This window comes from Aedes albopictus, chromosome 1 (genome assembly GCF_035046485.1).
Source record: "Aedes albopictus strain Foshan chromosome 1, AalbF5, whole genome shotgun sequence".
NCBI classification, from domain to species: Eukaryota; Metazoa; Arthropoda; class Insecta; order Diptera; family Culicidae; genus Aedes; species Aedes albopictus.
Window position 1 is genome coordinate 261,546,210 of NC_085136.1, and position 27,174 is coordinate 261,573,383.

The 27,174-nt window shown below is 40.5% G+C and overlaps 2 protein-coding genes and 1 long non-coding RNA gene across 3 annotated transcripts in view; 1 reads left to right on the top strand and 2 right to left on the bottom strand.

The window, feature by feature from the left end:
• The window catches only part of LOC109416910 (SH3 domain-containing protein 21), a 328,588-nt gene that overhangs the window by 132,659 nt on the left and 168,755 nt on the right, over nt 1–27,174 (bottom strand). The gene's annotated exons all lie outside the window — the stretch shown is intronic.
• Nucleotides 57–10,885, top strand: LOC115269766 (uncharacterized). The gene is made up of 4 exons (XM_062847414.1): nt 57–95; nt 9,865–9,963; nt 10,031–10,329; nt 10,560–10,885. The coding sequence occupies exons 1-4, from the start codon at nt 57–59 to the stop codon at nt 10,585–10,587; spliced, it is 465 nt and encodes a 154-aa protein (XP_062703398.1). The 3' UTR covers nt 10,588–10,885.
• On the bottom strand, nt 13,048–26,466 carry LOC134287371 (uncharacterized). The gene is made up of 4 exons (XR_009997255.1): nt 26,237–26,466; nt 25,901–26,000; nt 25,333–25,841; nt 13,048–13,129 (listed from the first exon to the last, which is right to left on the bottom strand). It is a non-coding gene; the product is annotated as an uncharacterized LOC134287371 (long non-coding RNA).

A 27,174-nucleotide genomic window follows, 5' to 3' on the forward strand; every position in this document is an offset into this window, starting at 1 on the left:
ATAGAGGTCAAAAGGAGAAAGAGCTAACGGTTGGCTGATAGCGATGCTCGAACAGAATGATGGGCAAAGTGTGCGTGCGAATGGACAGCGAGAGAGTGAGTGAGAGTGGGTAATGCTATATGAATGGATGTACAGATAAGGCTATGATATGTGTATGTGAGAGCAGGACGGTGATGAGTTTTGGAAAGCGTTCGAGAGAAATGTGGTTGAAGCTTTCCTCATTCTGTTGGCTATATTTCTGAGTAACGGACGTGTGTGAAGTTCTTGTTAGTTATCGAACGCAAAAAGAAAATCGTGCACTCTACACGATTTATCTTGAGACGCGTGTGAAATTTTATTAATTTAGGATTCGGGCGTAACGAAAAACGAAAGTATACTACATGGCGCAGTCGGTAGGATTTGAAGATAATGAAATCATTGACGCATTAGAGTCACAGATAATTGGACGCTGGTCACATTCAATTTTCTGTGTTGTAGTTGTTCCACATGAACTTAATAAGAATTTGATGTTTTATATGAAAAGATGGAAGGAAAAACGTGTGCAGTGTTTAACTCGGAATAATAAAATGGATTATCATCAATGATTGCAGAAAATGATAAGTTTTGAATCGGGTTTTGAACGGGTCGGATTTGGACACAAGTTTGATTGAAGGTGGATTTTATATGCTGATTTATCGACCGTATTCTATTAATAACTTGATGATTTTGTGGCTATATCGGTCTCTTTCTACTCATAGTATAAGGGAGTAGAGATCAAAGTGGATAATGAAATGATAGATATGATAGAATTCGCTAGGTAGCGAACAAGTGTGAAAATTTTTATAGAAGGTGAAATTAGGCAAGTAGGCCATATATTGAACGAATACATCGAATGCGTGAAACTTCTGCCGTGCGACCTGTGCTTTTAAACAGATCGGCTTGGTTGGTAGTTTTCATACCACCTTACCAATGGTAAGGTGGTATGAAAACTACCAACCAAGCCGATCTGTTTAAAAGCACAGGTCGCACGGCAGAAGTTTCACGCATTCGATGTATTCGTTCAATATATGGCCTACTTGCCTAATTTCACCTTCTATAAAAATTTTCACACTTGTTCGCTACCTAGCGAATTCTATCATATCGGTGGATTTTATTTAAATTCGATGTGGATTGAGGTTGGATTTATTCAATTTGCATTGAGGAAAGAATTGATTCGGATTGGATTTGAATTGGATTTGGATTGGAATTGAATTTGGATTGGATTTAGATTGGATTTGGATTCGGATTGGATTTGGATTCAATTTGGATTCGAATTGGATTTGGATTTTAATTAGTTTGAATCCAGTTGTTCTTGGATTTGGATTGGATTCAAAATCGGATAAGATTTGAACAATATTTTGATTCGGATTGGGTTTGGATTGGATTTTGGTTGGAGTTGGATTTGGATTGGATTAAGATTTGGATTGTATTTGAATTGGATTTGGATTGAATTTAGATTGGATTTGGATTCGGATTGGATTGGTTTTGGATGGATTTGGAGAGTGTTAAGATTTTGATTGCATTGAATTGGATTGAATTTTCATTTGTTTTGGGCTTGATTCGTATTGAATTTGGATTGGATTTGAATTCAATTTGGATAAAATTTGGCTTTGGATCAAATTTTACTTGGATTTGGATTGGATCCTGGATTGGATTTGGATTGGATTTGGATCAAAATTGGATTAAAATTGGATTGGTTCAGAATCGGATTCAATTGGTTTTGGATTGGATTTCGATTGAATTTGGATTGGATTTGGATTGGATTTCGATTGAATTTGGATTGGATTTGGATTGGATATGGATTGGATTTGGATTTTATTTTGGATTGGATTTGGATTGGTCGAATTGGATTTGAATTCGGATTGGATTGGATTTGGATTGGATTTGGATTTGATTTGGATTAGTATGGATTGGATTGGATTTGCATTGGATTTGGATTGGATTTGGATTGAATTTGGATTGGTTTAGATTGTATTTGGATTGGATTGGATTTGGATTGGATTTGGATTGAATTTGGATTGGTTTAGATTGTATTTGGATTGGATTGGATTTGGATTGGATTTGGATTGGATTTGGATTGAATTTGGATTTGAATTGGATTTGGATTAGATTTGAATTGAATTTCGATTGAATTTGGATTGGATTTTGATTGGATTTGGACTGGTTTTGGATTGGATTTGGATTAAAATTGGATTGGTTCAGAATCGGATTCAATTGGTTTTGGATTGAATTTGGATTGGATTTCGATTGAATTTGGATTGGATTTGGATTGGATTTCGATTGAATTTGGATTGGATATGGATTGGATTTGGATTTGATTTGGATTTGATTTTGATTAGATTTGGATTGATTTTGGATTGGATTTGGATTAGTCGGATTGGATTTGGATTGGATTTGAATTGGATTTGGATTGGATTTGAATTGGATTTCGATTGGATTTGAATTGATTTTGGATTGGATTTGAATTGGATTTCGATTGAATTTGGATAAGATTTGGATTGGATTTGGATTAGATTGTGATTGGACTTGGATTGGATTTGGATTTGATTTGGATTAGATTTGGATTGATTTTGTATTGGATTTGGATTGTATTTGGATTGGATTTGGATTGGATTTGAATTGGATTTCAAATGAATTTGGATTGTATTTGGATTGGATTTAGATTGGATTTGGATTGGGTATGGATTGAATTGGATTTGGATTGGATTTGGATTTGGGTTTGGATCTGGATTGGATTTGGATTGGATTTGGATCGGATTTTGATTGGATTTGGATTCGGAATGGATTTGAATTACAATTGGATTGGTTCGGAATCGGATCCAATTGGTTTTGGATTGCTTTTGTATTGCATTTGGAATTAGATTTGTATAAGATTTGGAATGGATTTGAATTGAATTTGGATTGGACTTAGATTGAACTTTGGCTGGATTTAAATTGGTTTTGGATTAGATTTGGATTGGATTTGGATTTGATTTGGATTTGGATTTGAATTGAATTGGATTTGGATCGGATTTGTATTGGATTTTAATTTGATTTGGATTGGATTTTTATTGGACTTAGCTTCGGAATGGGTTTGAATTGAAATTGGATTGGTTCAGAATCGGATTCAATTGGTTTTGGATTGCTTTTGAATTGCATTTGGAATTAGATGTGTATAAGATTTGGAATGGATTTGAATTGAATTTGGATTGGACTTAGATTGAATTTGGGCTGGATTTGAATTGGTTTTGGATTAGATTTGGATTGGAATTGGTTTGGATTTGGATTTGAATTGGATTTGGATTGGATTTGGATTGGATTTCGATTGAATTAAGATTGGATTTGGATTGGATTTGGATTGGATTTGCATTGGATTTCGATTGAATTTGGATTGGATTTTGATTGGATTTGGATTGGATTTTGATTTGGAATGGATTTGGATTGGATTTGGATTTGAATTGGATTTCGATTGGATTTTGATTGGATTTGGATTGGGTTTGGATTTGATTTGGATTGGATTTGGATTGGATTTGTATTGGATTTAGATTGGATTTGGATTGGTTTGGATTGGATTGGATTTGGATTGGATTTGGATTGGATTTGGATTGGATTTGGATTGGATTTGGGTTGGATTTGGATTGGATTTGGATTGGATTTGGATTGGATTTGGATTGGATTTGGATTGGATTTGGATTGGATTTGGATTTGGATTGGATTTGGATTGGATTTGGGTTGGATTTGGATTGGATTTGGATTGGATTTGGATTAGATTAGGATTGGCTTAGGATTGGATTTGGATTGGATTTGGATTGTATTTGGATTGGATTTGGATTGGATCTTGATTGGATTTTGATTTGGAATGGATTTTGATTAAAATGGGATTGGTTCGAAATCGGATTCAATTGGCTTTGTAATTGCTTTTGGATTAGATTTAGAATTTGATTTGTATAAGTTTGGAATGGATTTCAATTGAATTTGGATTGGACTTAGATTGAACTTGGGCTGGATTTGAATTGGTTTTGGACTGGATTTGGATTTGATTTGGATTGGATTTGGATCGGATGTGTATTGGATTTGGATTAGATTTGGATTGGATTTGGGTTGGATTTGGATTGGAATTGACTTGGTTTTAGATTAGATATGAATTGGATTGGATGTGGATTAGATTGGATTAGATTTGGATTGGTTTTGGATTAGATTGAATTCGATTAGGATTAGCTTGGATTGGATTTGGATTTGATTCGGATTCGATAAGGATTGGATTGGAATGGAATTGGATAAATAACACTAGTTTACAGCATTTTTGAACTCGGTAAGCTGATGATCATTTTTGGTGTAGAATCATTCCCTGAGTTCGAAAACGCGAAGGAAAAAAATTACAGTAGAGCGGAAATTTTTTCGACTTTCCATACAAGGTTGATGATTTGAAATCGATTTTTGTTCTATTTTTAAGCAACGTCGCTCACTTCACACATCTCATTCTCCGTAATCAATGCTCCGATTGAGCTAAATTTTTTACTGTAACTCGCCTACATATGATATGTCAAATAAACGTTGAGAAAGAATTTTTAGATTGTTTTTTTCTTATTGAAAAAAATACATTTCTTCATATATTTTTGGAAATTTGGCTAAAATTTAAGGTGATCGTCACTAAAGCTCGCCAATATCTTGAATTTCATCAATCTGACGCAAAACCTGCCTTTAGATGATCGAATGGTATTGTTTTCAGCTTTTAATTTATGGAAAAAGATTTGAAATTGGTTGAACAAAACGCAAGATATTTGAATTTTGGTAAATTTCATATTTTTAAAAGTTGTAAAACTCAATATTGAGCTAAAACTCAAAAACTGCTCTATTTAAAATTTTTTGAAGCACGGTTTCGAAATCAGTGCTAAATTATACTTCAAAAATTTTGGTCGTTGAATGAAGTTCACGACTTTCGTTTTATTTTGTAAACTTGTGTAATATAAGGCTTTGAATGGTTTAGAGTGTTTAAAATTAAATTGCTCACTTATTTCAGTCTGTGTTACGGGAATGTAACACGAATTCAAAAGGGAATCTCATGCCGTTCTAAATGATATGCCGAAACAAACTTTGTTTCATAAATAGTACCCATACCACTAAAGAGTAGAGAAGGGGAAGGATGTAGTGAATGTGCCAAATAATTGATTGAAATTAGTTGAGCGTGCCTTCTTGCAGTACTAGACTGACTGCGAAAGACATTGATGATGATGATGCATAAGTCGAGAACGCACGCTTGTTTGCGCTTCTTGCACATGAATGAAAGGGGAGAAACATTATAGAGGTCAAAAGGAGAAAGAGCTAACGGTTGGCTGATAGCGATGCTCGAACAGAATGATGGGCAAAGTGTGCGTGCGAATGGACAGCGAGAGAGTGAGTGAGAGTGGGTAATGCTATATGAATGGATGTACAGATAAGGCTATGATATGTGTATGTGAGAGCAGGACGGTGATGAGTTTTGGAAAGCGTTCGAGAGAAATGTGGTTGAAGCTTTCCTCATTCTGTTGGCTATATTTCTGAGTAACGGACGTGTGTGAAGTTCTTGTTAGTTATCGAACGCAAAAAGAAAATCGTGCACTCTACACGATTTATCTTGAGACGCGTGTGAAATTTTATTAATTTAGGATTCGGGCGTAACGAAAAACGAAAGTATACTACAGGTATGTGCATCAGCACCCTTTTCGATCTGATGCAAAACGTTCTTCAGGTAGTTGAGGGTTGGTGTCGCCAATATGGCCTTTCGACATCTATTGTTCTTTTCACGGAAAAGCGAAACCGTAATGGTGTTCGACCTTTGCGTCTCTTTGATTCTGAAATCAATGTGACTGAACAGGTAGTCATTCTTGATTCCAAGCTTCCGACGACTCATGTTGAGTTCAGAATCAAGAAAGCTAGTATGGCCTTCCGGGCAATGCCGGCGAACCTTTGATACAACTTGGGGTTTAAAACCATATCAAATGGATCGACACAACTGTTGTTCGTCCAATATTGGTCTATGGATGTCTTGTGTGGTGCCAAAAAGGCGAAGTTAGAACGGTACAATCAAAACTAGGCCATCTCCAAAGGATGTGCTTAATGGCGATGTCTGGAGAGGTCTGGAGCGTTCTCTTCAGCAAATGACACAGCGCTCGAAGTTCTCTTTGATGTTACCCCACTACACATTCATCTCAAACAAGAAGCACTTTCTTGCACTTACCGCCTATGGGTACTCGGTTTACTAGAGGAAACTCCTGTGAACCGCAGTTCAACACACACCTCGTTGCTTCCACTTTTAGTGAACTGGGACAAAGTTATCCTTGCTTCAACTGATCTTACAATTGCTTGTAATTTTCCATATAGGACATTTTCCAAGCAATCTGGAGAGAAGTATTTCAGACGGCATCGTATGTTACACTGATGGCTCCCTTCTCGAAGGTCTAGCAGGTGCTGGTGTTTATTCTCGTGAGCTAAGGCTGCATCAGTCTTAGGGGGCCTACTACACACCAGTCAAACCTGGCCGCACGGTCGAACAACTCGCTCAGACTTGAACTATGTTTGATTGTTTGTGACAAACATTGCGTCCGTCAATCGGAGCGAACTGTTTTTGGGTTATCCCTAAAACCTCCCCCGTGGCTACGCCAGTGCCGGTATCCAAGTGTTGAGTAAAGCTTCAGATTGACAGCTGGGCTGCCACTTAGCACAAACAATACTGAAATAGTTTGGAGTCATGTCATCAAACTAAATTGTATTGTTCTGAGCCATCTCTAGGGGTGGCGAAGTGTAGTGTTCGTACGCTTTTCGGAGCAGTCAAGAAAAATCGATGCAAGTTCGGTCGTGTTTAAAAGCACGGGGATCTAACTTTTCGCCCCAACAAATACCATCATTTTCAGCGACACCAACAAATCAGGAAAATTCAATAAACTTACCCTGCTTCCGGTCACACATCCTGCATTCCTTCACTCTCAAGCCATCAAAAAATCAAAATCGACTTTCACTATCTTCATTAAAGAATTTATTCACAAAACCACAATTTACTTTTAACTATTAGCCACCATCACTACTCCTCCGTCCGTTCGTCGCAAACATCGTTCATAAACTGACTTCATTCGACCGCCGTGGTGTGCAGCCCGTTCACGCCTTCTCGTTCACCCATTCGCTTGTCATTCAATCTCGCCTCTTTTTTCTTCGTATCCAGTTGTCCGTCAACGCAGCGTGAAAGAGCTTTCCGATCACGCCTCGTCATCGTGTACTTCAAAACCTAAATCTCAGGTGCAACGGGTAGAATTCGTAGGTACACTCAGAAAAATTAGATTGTGTAAATTATTTAAATTTAAATCGAAGCATTTTCTTTCATCAACCTCATGTCACTACAATCGCCTTCTTCTCTATTCTACTTCTATAATCGAAATAAACATATATTATACAATAAATATGTACAATTACAAAGCAAGTCCTCATTTTATGTGACCATATTGGCTAAATAAATAACCAAAAAAATAATAAACATATTGCATCAAATGTAGTGTAGCTGATTGAGTTCCTTAGGGGCATCAACATAATTTCAATATAGGAATCTCCATTTGAAAACTATCATTTCCAAGCACTTAGCGTCTCCGCTATTTAAGTTCTTTTTTTTTTATTGAAAAAAAAAGTTCTGGATCAGCTGTCATTGAACTGTTATTCTATCCACGGAACCTAAACTTTTTTTTTGTTGCTTATTTGACTGTCAGCACAAAGATTTCCAAACGCAATAAAATTTAATTATACTTTTAACAATGCCCTCTTTTGATTGAGATAAAGAAATCAGCAATGTTTTAATCGTAACATAATTCAATAATGTTAACTGCTTAATTACTATATTATATATCAACAAAATCTTTTTGTTTTGTTTTTTTAACTGAACAGTGTAATCTCATGTGCAAATATGTTAATTTTTTTTGGTAATACAAAAAATACATCTTGGCAGATAATTTCGTGTTGTTGTTGTTTTTTTAATATATTTCATATTAAACAATATATTTCATAATTCACACCCATAAATGCCATCCTGTCTAAATTATTTACAACACGTTTTAACTTTCAAGGACTCTGATAACGCGAAATAACTATAACATTGTCAAGCTAATTTATGAACAGATTCAAGGAATATCTACTAATGTCAGCCTTATGATTTGAAGTTTTTTTTGTTTGTTCTTGTCTTTTAACATAAACATAGCATCTCTTCAAATGTTAGTTTTAACTGATTTAACTGAGCAACTTGCAAGCATTCCAAAACAGCAAAATAAATATTTTTTTTTAGGTACTCAATTACAATTTTACATACATAATTTTTAAATATACACTATAAAACTGTCCCTATTATGAAAAATTTGATACAATGTGCCTAATAACCATTTCAGGTTATCAACTTGATGATACACTGAATGATACTATCATTAATGTTATCGTCTCTGAAAGATACATGTTTTATAAGGGTGATGCTTGGATGAATTCACTTTTTTTATTTGTCTAATTCTCGCATCTACTTTATATCAAAACAACTTCTTCGTCTAGCAAAACTATAAATATCACTTTATTCTAACTCCCGGTAAAATTTTGTATTACCGTCTACCCCCGTTGGTTTGAACGACACCTCATGCAAACCAACGAGGTTCATTTTTTAATTTGAACTTCTAGTAACCCTGTGAGCGTCGAAAAACACACTGTTAGTAACCTGATTTGTTGTTTTGTTTTGATTCTGTGTTCCGTTTCACCCCGTTCCGTGCGCAGAATGACGTTTGAACCATTTTTAATTTGAACGATGTGCAAATTAGCGGGGGTCAAATTAAAAAGTGTTCAGATTAGATGCGGTCAATCCAACGGGGGTAGACGGTATAATTTAAATTATCACCATTTTCCCCTTCATGCCTTGGAATTCAAACTGAAATTTTAATAAACTGATTAACTGAACTTGGTTAATTTATCAATCGTAACACCACTAAGAATCTAAGTTACTACATACTGGTAGGTATTTCGTATTAAATAAAAATAACACACAATTAAGCTACCCAATATAAACAATCAATTATGAAGAATGTGTTTCATTTTAACCTTAATATAGTGGTTAATAATTTCTTAAGTATTTACAAACTATTTTGTTTCATCCCATTTTTTATATACGACAGAACTAACTTTGATTCCAATGAGTTATATTATATATGCAATCCAACCAGAAACGGTGTCCACTAACCAAGGATGGGAAATATGTTTTTTTTTCCTCAATTGCGGATACAACTTTCCATCAGGAGTATTACTAATCTCAAGTGCTAATTAGTTATGGAAGGTTACTCATGTGACCGATAAACATTTATCACTAGGAACGTAACATAATAACATAACATAACATAACTTATCACTAGTACGTAACAAAATAAACAAACAACCAAATGACACTTACATGTCTTAAGCTTGCAAGGTGCAGAAGAATTTAAAATCAGAAACTCATCAACAACACCCTCCATGAGTAATCGTTCCATAATCGTCCCCATATTACTACAATAGCTAATCTGATCTTTCACTGGTGGAACTTCCCAGGCTCCAGAAATCTCCCTTGAACATAAATTTAGATTATCGTTGACATTTAATAAACTATGTTGTGGTCATTATTTTGCATATATTATTGAAGTATCATTTGATCAAACTACATCTTCATATGTTACAGAGAATTACACACTATGTTTCTACCAGGGAGAATAACCGGGAGGGAACACTGGCGATTTTCCCGTGTACCGGACAATTATAGATAAGTGTGTACGAGTGCAGGCTATACTAGATTAGGCAGTACTAGTGGCAGCATTGTTGTACCGGATTGTTTGTCAAAAATGACAGCTGACGTACGACTGCCAGTACAAATGCCAGCAAAGGTGCCAGCATCTATTTTGTTTATTTCAAGATTTGTCCCCAGCAACAAAATTCTCAAAGAAACTGGTAAGTTTTTCAATGATTTCATGTTAGCGAATTTTCTTATCATCAGTTTCCTCTATCGTGGAACCAGTCCGTCTGGCGCGGAGTCCTCTACCTGCAGGAAAATTCCATAGCTGACCATTGCGCTGCATTTATCGAGCTGTACACTGGTCTTGGATCACCTCATCGATTCGGTGCTACACTGCTTGCCCGGGCGGTCGGTGCCATGGATTGGCTGAAAATGATCAATCGACCTGCGATTACGGAAAAGTTCCGACCTGATTCGGAGTGCGATATGTTGAAGATGTTTGCCGTCATGTGTTCCCTGGTCAGAACCGCTGCTAAAAGCGTTCTTCAAGGCGCACCAGATGTACCCGTTCGTGATCGAACGTGAGTAAAGGTTCCTACACACCAGACGAACGGTAGGTCAAACTTGACCACACCACCGATCAACTCGCCCATATTTTGCTACCTTTATTGTTTGTGACAAACATTGTGTCAATTGGTACGAGTTGGTCGATGGCCACAAGAGATTTGACCAACCGTTGTGACTGGTAGGCCATGGTAAACAAGACAGATTTCGGAACGGTCGAAATTATCACGAGAACCACTACTCACAGGATTTCTATCCGGAACAACCTCCGTTAGTGTCCTTGCGCACATACGACGAGCCGTTCCAGAGGCGGACCATCCAAGACCAGTCTCGACCGCTTTTCAAGACAGCTCAGCCGCCACCCATCACGTTGTACGATTTGGTCGAGCTAACGTGGATTCAAATCGTATGATGAGGAGAAGGGGTAGCTTTCTTTAGATTATTATTCATACACAAAATCTGAAAACAAACCAGTATCATTTAGTAATTCTTCATTATAGATTAACATTAAATGTTAATTTAAATTTTATGTATCTTAATTTTATTTAGGGAGCAACCTTGTTGCAAAGAGAACAAGAGGAGTTATGATAATCAAAACTAAATACATATGCGTAATAGTAGTTTACGCAACAAGGTGCAGAATGAAGATTTTTACAGCACGAGTCGTACATTTATCCAACGAGGCTTGCCGAGTTGGATAATTACGACGAGTGCTGGAAAAATCGAGTTCTGCACCGAGTTGCGTACAACGTTTTTGCAATTTCATAAATTACCGCTTGAGGATAGTTTTTAACAATTTTTTTCATCAAACTGTACACTGATGTTCATAGCCATGTTTAACCCTAAAAGGGATACCTTCATGGCCTCAGTTTCGTCACCTCGCTGAGTGTGTTCCATCAAAGACGAGCTCTGAAAGGCGCCTGGGGTCCAATGGACCCCAGGTATCCCTTTTAGGGTTAAGAAAGTCTGATCATAACAGGTTATACTGTGCATTTGTCACATTTTTTCAGAGCTGCGTCCAGAAATCACCAAGAAGTTGATCAAAACTGAAAACAATGCTGTAATGGTTCATTGCGCAACGCAAATCAGTGCTGTAATTAACCATTACAGCACTGCTAATTTGGTGTGGGAAAGTAGGCCTTTTCCTGTCAGATTTGCGTGAGGTAAAACAGCCTATTACGATGAGAAATTGCAAAAAAACATTTCCATGCTTTTTGATAATTCCTACAACTCTATATGCAGAGTATTAGTCACTAACATTAATGAACCTATGTATAGCTTCCTTTGCTAAGGTACAGCGTGGCAAGATGAAACAGCGGGTTAACGTGATATTATTCAATCACGATAAACGGTTTGAAAGCTATAAGGCAGCATCCATTTATTACGTAACGCTAAAATGGACATTTTTTGACCCCCCCCCCTCCCCCCTCCGTAACGCTTTTTTGTATGAAAACTCGAAAATTTTTGTATGGACCGTAACGCTTGGCCATACTCCCCCCTCCCCCTAGAGCGTTACGTAATTTGTGGATGGCACCTAACACATAGTTTTTGAATCCAACAATCTTTTGGAAAACGATAACTTTTCAAACTTTATTGAGGTCTTTTTTCAAAACTTCGCGTTGTATCCCACCTGTTTCAACTTGCCCTGGTGTACTTTATTTGAGAGGACATGGTGAACCTAATTAACTTAATATTCCTAGCAACTAGCATTCATGAACTGTTGTAACTTCTTCTGCTATTCTGTTATCGCAACGCATCCTCTAGTCCGTTTGCCTATATCTGCGCTTTTCTCTCCGTTGAGCGATACGTCTACTGGATGGCACATGGCGAACAAGCTCTGGACTTATTAAAAGTGAGTTTCAAATTTCGATCCTAGTTATTTATTTCGAGCAAACTGAAAAAGTTGCGCAACGAGATAGACTCAAAGGCTAGAGTTAAAAGACTTCAGAGCTAAAATGCTCGTCAGTGAACTGGTAATTCTTAAAAGTGAGTTTAACTTTAACATAAATATTGTGAAGTACCTAATTAATAAATTCCAAACTAAATGCGGTACGCCAAGACGTCATCCATCAATCAGTTATTATGGAACTAAGGGGCGTGCAAGATGTGTGAATTCTCAAAATTCAATCAATGTTACTACCTAAAAGGGGTGGGGGGTTGGCGTTTATTTTTCCTGATTATACTATCTTATTAAAACAATGTGATGTCGGGAGTTTTTTGGTTGTTGAAATGCTTATTTTTATTTTTACCAGATACTCAATATGTACACAGCAAAAAAAGTTGTTGAATATTACATCGAAATCGCTGTAACCAGGTCGTTACATCGATAGATTAATATTACACAGCCCGATGTACTCGACGGCTGTTGATGTAATAAACAGATCCGACGTAATTCTTGCGATGTAATTTATTCGACGTACACGGCACGATGTAATCCTTGCAATGTACTTAAGGAAACGATGTAAACGCTTGCCAATTCTCCTGAATGAATGATTAAATTGAATTTCATCTTTTTTCGAAGAAAAAAAATGTGTAGCTGAAAAACCACTAGAGTTTTTAAGATACACAAAATTTAAGTCGAAATAAGATCAAATACAATTTAATCAGCCATTTAGGAGGAACTTCAGAAAAAGTATATTCTAGAGGGAAATTTTATTTTTATAGTATATTTTGTTTTATAAAATTTAAATAATTTACTTATAAGAATAATTATTCTATATCAACTTTATTTGGTTCTGCGGGCGCAAAGTAGTTGGGGCGACCATTCTGACGGCAGCGGTGAATAAAGTACCGCTTGAAGACAGCGGCATCGTCATTCTGAAATATACAAATATTCATTAATAATCATTAGCATTAAGGCCCCTTAGCGTGTCAGCTCAAATTTTGTTCTTCTTATTTGATTCTTATTCCAAACAATCATCAAGCACGATAGTAGTTGTGTAGCCTTTCTATACCAATTCCATAAACAAACAAACAAAAATAGCACCTCTTTGTCTCGGTACCTCCAATGTAAACATTTCGAGAATATGAATCATTTGAAGGCAACTCAAGCAGTAAACTCCTTTTCTTCAATGAATAACAAGGAAACATATCCAAATGTCACGAAAAATGTTAGATTTTTTATGTAACGAGCTAGAAATGATCGAATTATTTTGGTACGCTCTCCCACTGTTTATGTTTGCTGCAACAGCAGTGCTGGCGGACCGCTTGGTGAAGATTTCGTAAATTATAATGCTTTGCTTATTTCACTAACAATTGTTGGAAAAAAGTTAAAAAATATTTAATCACCCCACAAATTATTTTTGATTTTATGACGCATAACCAATGTATTTGACTGGCTTTTTAATTGATTTCGATCAATTTCATTGATGCTTTGGCCAGCAGGATCGACATCACTGCGTGCAATGATCGATGATTGTGCGCGCCAAAAGACATCACAGCGCTGCCGTCGTCGTCGTTGGTACTGCGGTGGGTGGTAAACACCGCCAACCACATTTTAGTGCGGTCGAAACTAATCGTTAAAAATTTCTACTTTCGAGTGAACTAATGCTTAGTAATCGTGATTACTTGGAAAGAGGCTTTTATTTGAAGTAGTGTGAATACATTTTTATGCCGAATATCTCGCGTGAAATTGATTATTTTATAGAATAAGATAAGTGTCAATTTTTTACAAATATGTATTGGTGCAATGTTGTGTAAAGTTGATTTCGGACAATGATTTTGAAGAAGCCATTTTGCGATGACACGCTAAGGGGCCTTAATCATTATTTGATTAAATTCGGATTAAATAGCTAATTTTGTAGAAATTAGTCAAAGCAAGAGTAAGGCAAGATGTTTTCCTAGTGTAATCTCGGTGCCTGTTTTGCTAGGAAATCCATCGTGCCAGTAGTTGCTCAATATGCTCAAACAGCATTAAATTAGGCAAGGAATCGTAATACCCACACATTTTGTGCAAAAACGGAGAATTTACCTTCTCACCATACTAGCTCTTTGCTGGTTCATCCAAGAATTCCAAGATTATTCCTTCCTTATGCACGAGTTTCTCCAGGAATTTCTGAAGGAGGTCTCCGGAAATTCCTCAAGGAGTTCTTCGAGAATTCCTCCACGGTTTATCGGTGGAATTCCACCAAGAGCTTCTCTGGAAGGTATTATTCGAGGATTAATACTGACATTCCAAGGTTATTCCTTTCCCTGGAATATCTGCAGGAGTTTATTCTGGAATTCCTGCATGAGGACTTCGGGAAATCATTCAGGAGTTCTTCGGGAATTCCTGCAAAAGTTCCTCGAGCATTCCTTCAGAAGTTCCTCGAGAATTCCTTGAGAAGTTCCTCGGGAATTCTTTCAGCAGTTTCTCTTAAATTGCTCCAGAAGCTACTTATAGATTTCTCCAGAAATTCCTCCAGGAATTTCTTGGAAATTTCTTCAAGAGTTCTTCGGGAATTTCTTCAGAAGTTTCTGTGGAAGAAATTCCTCCAAGTTTTTTTTTTTTGAAATTCCTCCAAGATTTTTTTTGGAATTTCCCTCGGGAGTTCCTCGGGAATTTCTTCAGAAGTTCGTCGAGAATTCCTCCAGGAGTTCTCAGGAAACATCATCAGGAGTTCCTTGGGCATTCCTTCAAGTGTTCCTCGGAATCCTCCAATTCCTTCAGAAGTTCCTCGGTAATTGCTCCAGGAGTTCCTCAAGAATTGTTCCAGGATTTCTTCGGGAATTGCTTTAGGAGTTCCTTGGAATACCTTCAGGAGTTCCTAGGTAATTGCTCCAGAAGTTTCTTGGGAATCTCCTGGACGAAGTTCTGTGGATCTCCTGGAGGAATTCCAGAAGAACTCCTGGAGCAAGTCCCAAAACTTCCCTATTCAGTTCTTGAGTGGACGAATTCCCGAGGAACTTTTGAAAGAATTCCAGAGCAACTCCTGGAGAAATCCCTGAGGAATTCCCGAGGAACTATTTGAAGAATTTCCGAAGAACACCGAGCATCTTCGAGACTTCTGGAGGACTTTCCAAGTAGCAGTTGAAGGAATTGAAGTAGACCAGCGGGAGGAATTCCCGAGGAACTCGTGGAGAAATTCCAAGGGAACTTCTGAAGGAAAATCCTTGAAACTTCTGGATGACCGGCGATCTCCTGGGAGGAATTTTCGAGGAGTTCATGGAGGAATTTTTGAGGAACTCCCGAGCAACTTTTGGAGGAACTCCTGGAGATATTCACTCTTGAAAGAATTCCCGAGAAAATCCTAAAGTAACTCCCAAGAAATTTTTGAGGAACTTCTGAAGGAATTCCCTAAAAACTCCTTAAGGAATTTCCGAAAAACTTCTGAAGAAGGTCCCGAGGAACTCCTGAAGAAATTCCCGAGGTACTCCTGGAGGAATTCCCGAGGAACTCTTGGAAGAGTTCCCGAGGAACTCCTTGAGGAATTCAGAGGAACACCAGAAGGAATTCCCGAAGAACTTCAAAAGGAATTCTCGAGGAACTCCTGAAAGAATTAGCGATGAGCTCATTGAGGAATTCCCGAGGAACTCCTAAAGGAATTTCAGAGGAACTTCTGAATAAATTCCCGAAGAACTCCTGAAAGAATTCCCAAGGAACTCCTGGAGGAATTTCCGAGGAGCTCTTGGAGGAATGTTAGAAGAGCTTTAGAAGGAATTCGCTAAGAACTTCAGGATGAATTCCCGAGGAAGTCCTGGAGGAATTTCTGAGGAACTCTTGGAGGAGTTGCCAAGGAACTCCTGGTTGCATTTCCAAGGAACTAGTGGAGGAATTCCCGAGAAACTCCTAAAGGAATTCCCGAGGAACTCTTGGACGAATGTCAGGAGAGCTTTTGGAGTAATACTCGAAGAACTTCAGGAAGAATTTTCAAGGAACTCCTGGAGGAATTCCCGAGGAACTCTTGGAAGAATTCCAGAGGAACTCCTTGAGGAGTTCAGAGGAACACCAAGAGGAATTCCCGAAGAACTTCAGGAAGTATTCCAGAGGAACTCCTAGAGGAATATCCGAGGAACTTCAAAAGGAATTCTCGAGGAACTCTTGGAAGAATTAGCGATGAACTCTTTGAGGAATTCCCGAGGAACTCCTAAAGGAATTTCAGAGGTACTTCTGAAGAAATTCCCGAAGAACTCCTGAAGGAATTTTCAAGAAATTCCTGGCGGAATTTCTGGAGAAACCCCTGAGGAGCTGCTGAAGCAATTCGCGAGAAACTCCTGCAGCAATTCCCGAGGAACTCCACGAGAAATTTCCGAGGGACTTCTGAAGCAATTTCCGATGAGTTTCTGGAGATATTCCTGAGGAATTGCTGAAGGAATTTCTGAGGAACTCCTGGTTGTATTTTCAATTAACTGTTTGAGGGATTCCCGAGAAACTCCTGAAGGAATTCCCGAGTAACTTTTGGAGGAATGTTAGAATAGCTCTTGGAGGAATTCTCGAAGAACTTCAGGAAGAATTCCCGAGGAACTCTTGGAGGAATTCCCGAGAAACTCTTGATGAAAAAATCCTAGGAACTCCTGGATGAATTCTCGAGGAAATTCTTGAGACACTCCTGAGGAGCTCCCGAAAAAAATTCTGGGAATTCCAGGAGGAATTCAAAAGGAACTTTTCTGTGAGCTTATGGAGAATTTCCGAGGAATCTCTGAGGAGCTTCTGGAGCAATTCCTGATGAACTCCAGAAGTAATTCCCTTGGAACTTCTAGAGGAATTGGAACTTGGGACTGATGGAAGAGATTCTGAGGAATTCTTGGAGGAATTTGTTAGAGTACAATAGATCATAGCAACCTTTGATTATTCGATGTATGACTTTTAGAAAATAAATTAGATCATTCCTTTGTCAACCACCAACCAGTAAAGGTGTCTCAAGTTTTCACTCTGTTAAAAGGTTGTGGGCCCAGTGAACCCAAACCGAGAAGATTCTGGAAGCCGATTGAAAAAAATCCGCCACGATGGGAGACGACGAGAAGTTCCTCAAGATCAAGCCTTTCGACGGGACGGGTTTCAACAACTGGCGGTTCAGGATGCTGGCATTCCTGGAACAGCTGGAAATCGCGCACTGTGTCGAAGAGGAAGCGGAAGAGGAAATTTTCTGGGAAATCCTGGAAACGGATTCGGCGGCTGTCAAGAAAGAAAAAGAGGAGAAGAAAGCGTGCCGGAAGAGGCAGGACAACAAGTGTCGCTCGGTCCTGATCGGTGCGGTAGCGGATAGTCACCTGGAATACATTAAAGACAAGAGGAGTCCGAAGGAAATCTGGGACGGACTGCATGAAGTTTTCGAGCGGAAGAGCTTGACGAACCGGTTCATGCTGAAACGGAAGCTGCTGGAGATGAAGCACGACGAGCGTTCAAGTCTGGAGTCCCACTTTCTTCGTTTCGACCAGTTGGTTCGAGAACTGAAGTCAACCGGTGCGAAAATGGACGAGGAGGACATCGTGTGCCACCTGATGCTGACCATGCCGTCGTCGTATGAGTCGGTGAACACGGCAATGGAGGCGGTTTCGGAGAAATTGACCCTGGAATTCGTGAAAGGGAAGTACCTGGACGTCGAATCGAAGCGCAAGGGAAGAAGCTCATCGAATCAAGAACCGGAAGACGTCGCGTTTGCTGGTAAGTCCGGTGGAAAGTGTCGACTGAAGTGTTTCGGCTGCGGAAAATTTGGCCACAAACGAGCCGAATGCCCGGAATCTGGACTGCGTCAAGAACAGGTCCGGAACCACGAGAGGAAGAAGCCTACGAAAGTCGGCGCTGGCGCTGCTGCGAAAACTGTGTCGTTTGTTGCCGATTCTGGGGCGATCTCGGATGAAGAATCGCGGCGCTGGTACCTGGATAGCGGGGCGTCCGACCACATGGCCAATCAACGGGAGCTGTTTGAAAATCTGGAAGTGCTAGAAGAGCCTGTATGGATAGCAACAGCGAAGAAAGGTGTCAAACTGGTCGCTAGGCAACGTGGCGAAATCAACGTGTACTCGATTGTCGACGGCAAGCAGATCCGCATCCGGATGGAGAATGTGCTCTATGTCCCGGAGCTGACGCTGAATCTGATGTCTCTACGCCGGCTGGAAAGTGCTGGAAAGAAGGTAATTTTCCACAAAGGGAAGGTTGTCGTTCAGGACGAAGACGAGGATGTTGTAGCAACCGGAAAGCAAGTTGGTGTTCTGTACGCGATGGATTTCCATTACCTAGCAACGCCAAAACATGCCATGGTAACGGGAAAAATAACCAAGGAAATGGAGTTGTGGCATCAACGATTTGGTCACCTAGGCAGCGGAAACCTGATGAAGCTCATCGACAAGAAAATGGTGGATGGACTGGATCTGGACAGCAGCGTGAAACCTGGATGCTCGCCACCAGTGGTGTGTGAGCCGTGCATGGCTGGCAAACAAACACGAGATCCGTTTGTCAGTCGTGATGCGAAGCGGACAACCCGTCCGTTGGAGCTAGTCCATAGCGACGTCTGTGGTCCCATCTCGCCTGTGTCCTGGGACGGATACCGGTATTTCATCACCTTCACGGATGACTACACCCACCTGACGGTCGTCTATTTGATGAGGTCGAAAGATGAAGCGCTGGAGTGTTTGAAGACGTACGAGGCCATGGCGACAGCACATTTCCAAACCAGGATGTCTCGTCTTCGCTGCGATAATGGAGGCGAATACAGCGGTAAGCTAGTGAAAACGTTCTGTCGGCAAAAAGGTATCCGGTTGGAGATGACGGTTCCTTACACACCGGAACAAAATGGCTTGAGCGAACGGATGAATCGAACCATCGTCGAGAAGGTACGGGCCATGCTGGCTGGAAGCAAAGTTTCGAAGCGCTTGTGGGGCGAAGCTGTATATGCGGCGGTGTACTTAATCAACCGTAGCCCGACCGTTGCTGTGGATGGAAACCGCACTCCGTATGAAGTCTGGAATGGAAGAAAGCCAAACGTGAGTAATCTTCGAGTTTTTGGGTCAGAATGTTTCGTCCACATCCCGAAACAAAAGCGGAAGAAGCTGGACACGAAATCTGAGAAGGCGACGTTCGTCGGATACGCACCAAACGGGTACCGTATTTGGAATGGAAAGAAGGTCTTCGTTGCTCGTGACATCGTGTTCAACGAATGCAAGATGAGTCCGGCTCCACTGGACGATAGCAAAAATGACGAAGAGCAGCTGATCGTGATTCAAGACTGTGTGCACCGACCGGCTCGTGTCGCAGAAGAGGACGAAAATGAGCCAGTGATCCATGACGAGCCTGAAGCTATCGCTGAAGATGACCTGGATGATACGTTGATGGACGAAGCTGCCGGAGGTGATCTGGATGAAACTGAGATGCGTAGAAGCTGTAGAAATCGTGCACCTCCTATCTGGCACGAGGACTACAACATTTCGGCTTTCGCGCTGAACGCCGAAGAGTATGTGGACAACATTCCAAGCGATATGGAGGAATTGAAGAAGCGCGATGACTGGCCCCTATGGAAGGACGCAATCGAAGCTGAAATGGCATCCCTGGAAAAGAACCACACGTGGGTACTGACCAAGCTGCCCGCTGGGAGACGGCCTGTAGGCAACAAATGGGTGTTCACTATCAAGCGTGACGGTGAAGGTAAGATCGATCGCTACAAAGCCCGACTAGTTGCGAAGGGTTTTACGCAAACAAAAGGTTTCGACTACTCGGAGACGTATTCGCCAGTGGCAAAGATGACGACCTTGAGGATTCTGCTAGCATTGGCGAACCAGCGGGACCTGTACGTGCATCAAATGGACGTGAAAACCGCGTTCTTGAATGGCGAATTGACGGAAGAAATTTTCATGCGGCAACCAGCAGGCTTTGAGGCGGGAAACGATCTGGTCTGCAAGCTCAACAAGGCGATTTATGGACTGAAGCAGGCATCCCGGAGTTGGAACATGCGGTTCCATAGTTTCATCACCAGCATCGGATTCAAGCGTAGTCAGCACGACCACTGTCTGTACCACTGGTCGGAAGGAGAGGTGACCATTTACCTCGCTATATATGTTGACGACATCCTGATTGCTGGGAACTCGATTGCGGCGATCAACGGATTGAAGAAAAGATTGTCCCGAGAGTTCGAGATGAAGGATCTGGATGACGTGAAATGTTTCCTTGGACTGAACATCAACCGGAATAGAACGAAGGGCGTTATGACGGTTGATCAGAAGCAGTACGTGATGAAGATTCTGCAGCGGTTCGGGATGGCAGATTGTCGACCTTCTGCTGTACCGATGGATCCTCATCTGAAGCTACTCAAGTGTGAAGATCCGAAACGGTTCACGAAGAAGCCGTACAAGGAGCTGATCGGTTGCTTGATGTACCTGATGGTAACGTCGAGGCCGGACATCTGCGCAGCGGTAAGTTACTTCGCGAGTTTCCAGTGTTGCGCAACGGACGAACATTGGACACACCTGAAGAGGATACTGATGTACCTGCGAGCTACTGCCGATTATCACTTGGCTTTCCGGCGGTCGACGGATTCGGAAACACTTTCCGTGTTTGCTGATGCGGACTGGGGCAACAATCCAAATGACCGGCGGTCCGTCTCTGGGTACGTAGTGAAGCTACATGGCGCAACGATTTCGTGGGCAACCAGGAAGCAGACGTCGGTGGCATTGTCGACCACTGAAGCGGAGTTCATGGCTCTTTGTCATGCTAGCTGCGAAGCGATGTGGGTGGTGAACCTCTTGAAGATGCTCGACGTGTCAGTTGCCTTACCGGTGACTGTATATGAAGACAATCAGCCGTGCATTGCCATCTGTGAAGAACCAAGAAAGCATAGAAGAATGAAGCACATTGATATACAGTACTTTTTCCTGCGTGACCTGATCCAACAGAAGCAGATCAAACTTCAGTACCAGCCAGCCGAGGTTCAAATAGCGGACTTGATGACAAAAGGCCTTGCTGCTCCACGATTTGGAAAACTTCGGACGATGCTGGGATTGATCAATTGAGGCGGGATGTTAGAGTACAATAGATCATAGCAACCTTTGATTATTCGATGTATGACTTTTAGAAAATAAATTAGATCATTCCTTTGTCAACCACCAACCAGTAAAGGTGTCTCAAGTTTTCACTCTGTTAAAAGAATTCCCAAGGAACTCCAGGAGAAATTCCCGTGGAACTTCAGAAATTGCCGATGAACGAATTTTCAATTAACTGTTGGAAGAATTTCAGAGGAACTCTTGAAGGAATTTTCGAGGAGCTCCTGAAGAAAAGAAATCCCGGGAACTCCTCGGTGAATCCTCGTGGAAATTCTAAATACATTCCTGAGGAACCTCAGTAGGAGTACCCGAGGAACTCTTGGTGAAGAATTCGCGAGAAACTCCTTGGGGGAATTCCCTTGGAACTAGTAGAGGAATATCCGATGAACTCCTGGAGATATTTCCGAGGAACTCCAGGAACAATTCCAGAGGAACTCCTGGAGCAAATGCCGAGGAACTTTTTACAGGAATTCCCGAGGAACTTTTAGAGGAATTCAGAGGAACACCAGGAGGAATTCCCGAGGAACACCTGGTAGAATTCAGGAGGAACTCCTGGATGAATCCTCGAAGAAATTTTCGAGGAACTTCTGGAGATATTCCCGAAAAACTCCTGCAGATGTTTTTGGGGAACTCCTGGAGAAATTCTCGAGGAACTCCTGCAGCAATTGTCGAGGAACTTCAGTAGGAATTCTCGAGGAAATTCTTGAAAAAATCTTCAGGAACTCCTGAAAAAAATGTCCAAGGATCTTCTGGAAGAATTTCTGAGAAACTCTTGGAGGAATTTCCGAGGAACTTCTGGATGAATCCTCGAGGAAATTCTTGATGAACTTTCGGAGAAATTTCCAAGGATTCCCTAGAGTAACCGAGGAACTTCTGGAAATATAATCAAAAACTCCTGCAGATAGGGGAACTTACGTATTTTCGGCAGTTTTGTTCCCTTCGTCATGGTTTTTTTTTTGAAACCTGTTGGACCCAGAATTGGCCCCAAATCCTTCCTAACCAAGTTGCACTATATGGCCAAGATTCAGGTAATTTGGCCGACAAAAACCCCCCATGACGAAGAGAACAAACCTGCTGATAATACCCTTTGTCACCCTATTTCTGGCGAACTGCCGGAAGAATTCTCGAGGAACTCCAGGATAAATTCCCGAGGAACTCCTGGAAGAATTCCCGATGAACTCCTAGAGGAATTTCCGAGGAACACCAGGAGGAATTTCAGAACTCCTAGAGAAAAAATCCGGAAAACTCCTGGAAGAATCCTCGAGGAAATTCTTGAGAAATTCCTGAGGAACTCTTGGAAAAATTTCCAAGGAACTCCTGGAGGAATTTCCGAGGAACTCCTGGAGGAATTTGCAGGAAACTCCTGGAACAATTTGCAAGAAATTTCCTAGGAACTCCAGGAGAAATTCCCGAGGAATTTTCGGATGAATTCCTGGAGAAATTACCGAGGAACTCCTGGTAGAATAGGAGGCAATCAGTGAAGTACTAGATTGAAAGTAGTGAGCTGGATTTTTGTATGGTGAGATGATCAATTCTCCATTTCTGCAATGAAATGGTGCAAACAGCGTAGGTTATATGATTTATTGGCTAATTTGATGCTATTTGAGCAAAAGTTTGAATAATTGTGATGTTGTATTATTTTTTCCTGCAACTTCAGCAACATAGTTATCCAAACTTTTGCTCAAACAGCATCAAATTAGTCAATAAATCATATAACCCACGCTGTTTGCACCATTTCATTGCAGAAATGGAGAATTGATCATCTCGCCATACAAAAATCCAGCTCACTACTTTCAATCTAGTACTTCACTGATTGCCTCCTATTCACGAGGAACTCCTGGACACATTTCCAGAGACTTCCTCGAGAAATTATCGAGGAACTTCTGGACATATTCCAGAGGAACTCCTGAAGGAGTTTCCAAGAAACTCTTGAAGGAATTTCTGGATGAATCCCCAAGGAGCTTTTAGAGCAATGCCCGAGGAACTCTAGGAGGAATTCCTGAATCAATTCCCGAGGAAATTCTGGAGATATTCCTGAGGAACTGCTGGAGGAATTTCTAAGGAACTTGTGGAGGAATTTTCGAGGAACTCTTGGAGAATTCAGAGGAACACCGGGGGAAATTCTCGAGGTACTTCAGAAGGAATTCCCGAGGAGCTTTAGGAGGAATTCCCGAGGAACTTCAGGAGGAATTCCAGAGGACTTTCAGATAAATTCCAAATGATCTCCTGGAGGAACTCCCCAAAGAACTCCAGGAGAAATCCCAATGGAACTCTTGAAAGGATTCTCAATAGCACTTTTGAAGTAATTCCTAATCGAACTCACAGATGCTTTCCTAATGAAATTCCTGGAGGAACCACACATGGAACTTCTGGAAGAATAAAAAACAACTCCTGTGTGAATTCGCAATGAAACTTGTTGAAAAATATTCCATGGAACTCCTTGAGGGGTTTCCAATAGATCATCTTGAGAAATTTGCGACTGAAAATCTGGATGATTTTCCGATGGAACTCCTCTGACATTTCCAGTGGAACTCTCGGACGAACTCCTGAAAAAGTTTTTGCAAGATTCTTTAAGGAATTTCTGAAGCAATTTATACTATTCATAGAGAATTTCTTGGAAGAATCACTTGAGTAATACCCGATAGAACTTCTGGAGGGATTCCAAATGAAATTCCTGGACGAACTCCCTGAGGGACTTCTGGGCGAACTCCCGATAGAACTCCTGGGAGATTTCTCGAAAGAACTGCCAGAGGAATTCATGATTGAGCTCCTGGAGGAATTCCTTATTGATATTTCGAACTAATTTCCCATGAAATTCCTGCATGAATTCCCGTATGGAATGCTAGATCTATTAAAAAAGAAACATCTGAAACTGAACTTGAAAGAACTCGAGAAGAAATTCACAGGAACGTTAAAAAACGTACAGAAAACTGATTCTATGTTGATTTTAATTGAAACTCCATATCCGCGATTGAATTCTATCATCGAACAACTATTTGTTGTTGTGGAACTATTGATAAACAAAACCTACTGATTGATCAAAATTTTTGGTCAATAATTTGGAAAAAAATTGCCAATTTGCAATAACTTCATCAAGCCATTTTTTCATAATCATGATAATGATAACACAGCGCAACATTTTTTTGTCTCAAGAGCAAACTTATGTGTCTCCGAAGGATTTTGGGCCGCTGAATCCGAATCCGGGCTCAGATTTGCTCCAACACGTCACAATTTTGAGCTATACCTCAATTTATAGGGCAAATTTTGCGATTTTGGGCTTTTTTGACCGCAAGCCATTAAGCATGGAAATATTTTTATTAAGCAATCAAAAGGTTAATTGGTCAATTAACATCTAAATTAACGACACAAGCAAAATATTTCGTTTAACCTAATCAAATTTGATAGATTTAGGCATTTTATGTTGGTATGAAAACTTGCATACAACTTTTGGAGGGTGACTTGTATGGGAAATATCGTACCTAACACAAATCGCTCAAAACTATCGAATTCGATTTGGTAAAACGAAATATTTTGCATGACTCGTTAATTTAGATGTTAATTGACCAATTAACCTTTTGATTGGTTGAAAAAAAAATTTCATGCTTAATGGCTTGCAGTCAAAAAAGCCCAAAATCACATATTTTGCCCTATAAATTGAGGTATAGCTCAAAATTGTGACGTGTTAGAGCAAATCTGAGCCCGGATTCGGATTCAGCGGCCCAAAATCCTTCGGAGACACATAAGTTTGCTCTTGAGACAGTCCAAAAGTTAATTTTTGTTACGCTGTGTAATGATAATCAAGGCAATTAACAAGTGCTCATAGAACACCAAACCAAGCTGAGAAGCACGCTTTGACCAGTTGGGATGAGCCAAGAAAAAAAATCATGCAACTCAACGTGTTCCATAAGTTAAACAAGAATTTTGGATCATGCAAGCAATGCTACAACCGTCATAATAGTCTAAACGTTTACCATGATGAATAGATTTTATAATGCAGAGTTACAAAACAATAAGTACCTACGTTAGAAAACAGATTTTGTCCAGTGCAATAAAAGTATTAAATTACCTACCTCACAAATAACGCTTACAACAGCAACCAATATTTACAGCAGCTTTGCCATCAAGCATATATTAATTTCTGTGGCGCCATCCGACGAATAACGAAATCCCACGCAGATTTCGTCCAGCGTACTTGAAGGTGAGATCTTCACAACGAAGGCAATATTTGAGTTGCTTACTGATAGTTTCCTAGGTACCGGGGTGCTCAGGTCTTTGCACCGTGTACCTACTCTACAGGGCATATTATTCCATTATCAGGCCACCGGAACCGGGTGGCGGAGGGTGAGATGAACCACCGGAACTCCTATCAACATGCCGCCGCTAGGAATAAGGTTGCCTTTCCACATACTACTACTCCGTTGACGCAGCAGGGTTGCAGGGAAACGGGATGATGCATCAAAAATGGAATGCCAGTTCGATCTTACTCAGACGCAATGAGGTACCTCATTGGCTCCGACGGCTGAAGTTGTGGGATTGGCAGAGGGAGATGGACGATGATCCAACCGTAAACATCACCGATCTAAAAGATTAATGTGCATGAGCAGGTGTCTTGGAATAGAAGGGTATCGAAATTTTTACTTCTTATCTGTAGCTGACGGTATCGGCAAGCACAGCTCCTGTCCTGTTCCTCATCAATCCCCAGACACTTCCAGCTGTGCAGGGAAAGGATTCGATTAGGCTGAAAATAGAAACACAGATCACTGATTACTAAGGTGCCGTCACAAACCCTGACCTTCACCAATATCTAAACATTGCTTCTAGAAATCAAAGGAACGGTGGAGACCATAGTAAATACATATCCCCAGCAGAATGAGTTCAGTTAAAAAACAACTTCGTTTGTCGGAAAGTCGTAAAGAGGTGTTTCGGGTCAACTAACCTGACACTTTGCAAAGACTAAAATCAACCGATACTCACCTGATATAGTTTGGTCTGGTGTCGGAGTAGGTACTGAAGATGCGGGACATATTCTGCAGCAGGTTTGGGCTCGGGTTCGAGGCAAACCAAGCGGGCTACCTCTGGGTTTAATCGCAGGCACGAACTGCCGCTAACTCATCAATTTCAGCCCAGCTCTCTTGGACAGCAAACTCCAGATCTCTATAGTTGTATTCCGCTCACAAAATACTGAAAATATCAAGGAATATATACAGAATATATAACTAGCTTTGTTATTTATCAGCACTTGTAATAACAACTTACCAATCCCAGAACAACAAAATTGATTGATGCACCAAGCGAAAAGAAGAAGAAGTTTTGACATCCAAGCGGTGTGCCGTCGATTAGATCCTCGTCGCTGATTGGTCGATGGATGTAAACGGCACACCGCTTGGATGTCAAAACTCTTCTTCTTACCGCTTGGTGCATCAATCAATTCTGCGATTCCTGTTCCTGTTCTGCCGCTTCTGCCACTTTCGGTCACCGAGGTTTGTTTTTATTGTTTATCCGCGCAAACGTCAAAACTGCCAGCATCGGGAAGACTACACTCAAAAACTAATTTGCCACATAATCGGTAAACAACACTAGCGCCCCTGGCGGTGGCTGCACCCGTCTAGTACTTCGCGAAACACTTTTTTAGCCGCGTTTGTTCGCGGGTGTTCCCTCCCGGTTATTCTCCCTGGTTTCTACTACTAGGCTTATATTACATTCCATTTACTGTGTAGGTACCTACTTTCTAAATGCACAAGTTTCCCCACTCACAAGTCATTGAAAATGGCGGCACCTACGAGATTTCAAAATCATCCGCCAAGCTTCAAAACTCAATTGGTTTCTTTAATGGTATTGAGATAATTTTACGTTCTGAATCTGCATGCCGACCTGAGGCGAAATCCAAATTTACATGAATTTAGGTTTGGGAA

Excerpts from the sequence above, each read along its gene's own strand:
- LOC115269766 (XM_062847414.1), top strand. The coding sequence starts at position 57 with ATGATGGGCAAAGTGTGCGTGCGAATGGACAGCGAGAGA. Across the intron at positions 96-9,864 it reads TGCGAATGGACAGCGAGAGA|CTGACGTACGACTGCCAGTA; the intron begins GTGAGTGAGAGT and ends CAAAAATGACAG. Across the intron at positions 10,330-10,559 it reads GTACCCGTTCGTGATCGAAC|GATTTCTATCCGGAACAACC; the intron begins GTGAGTAAAGGT and ends CACTACTCACAG.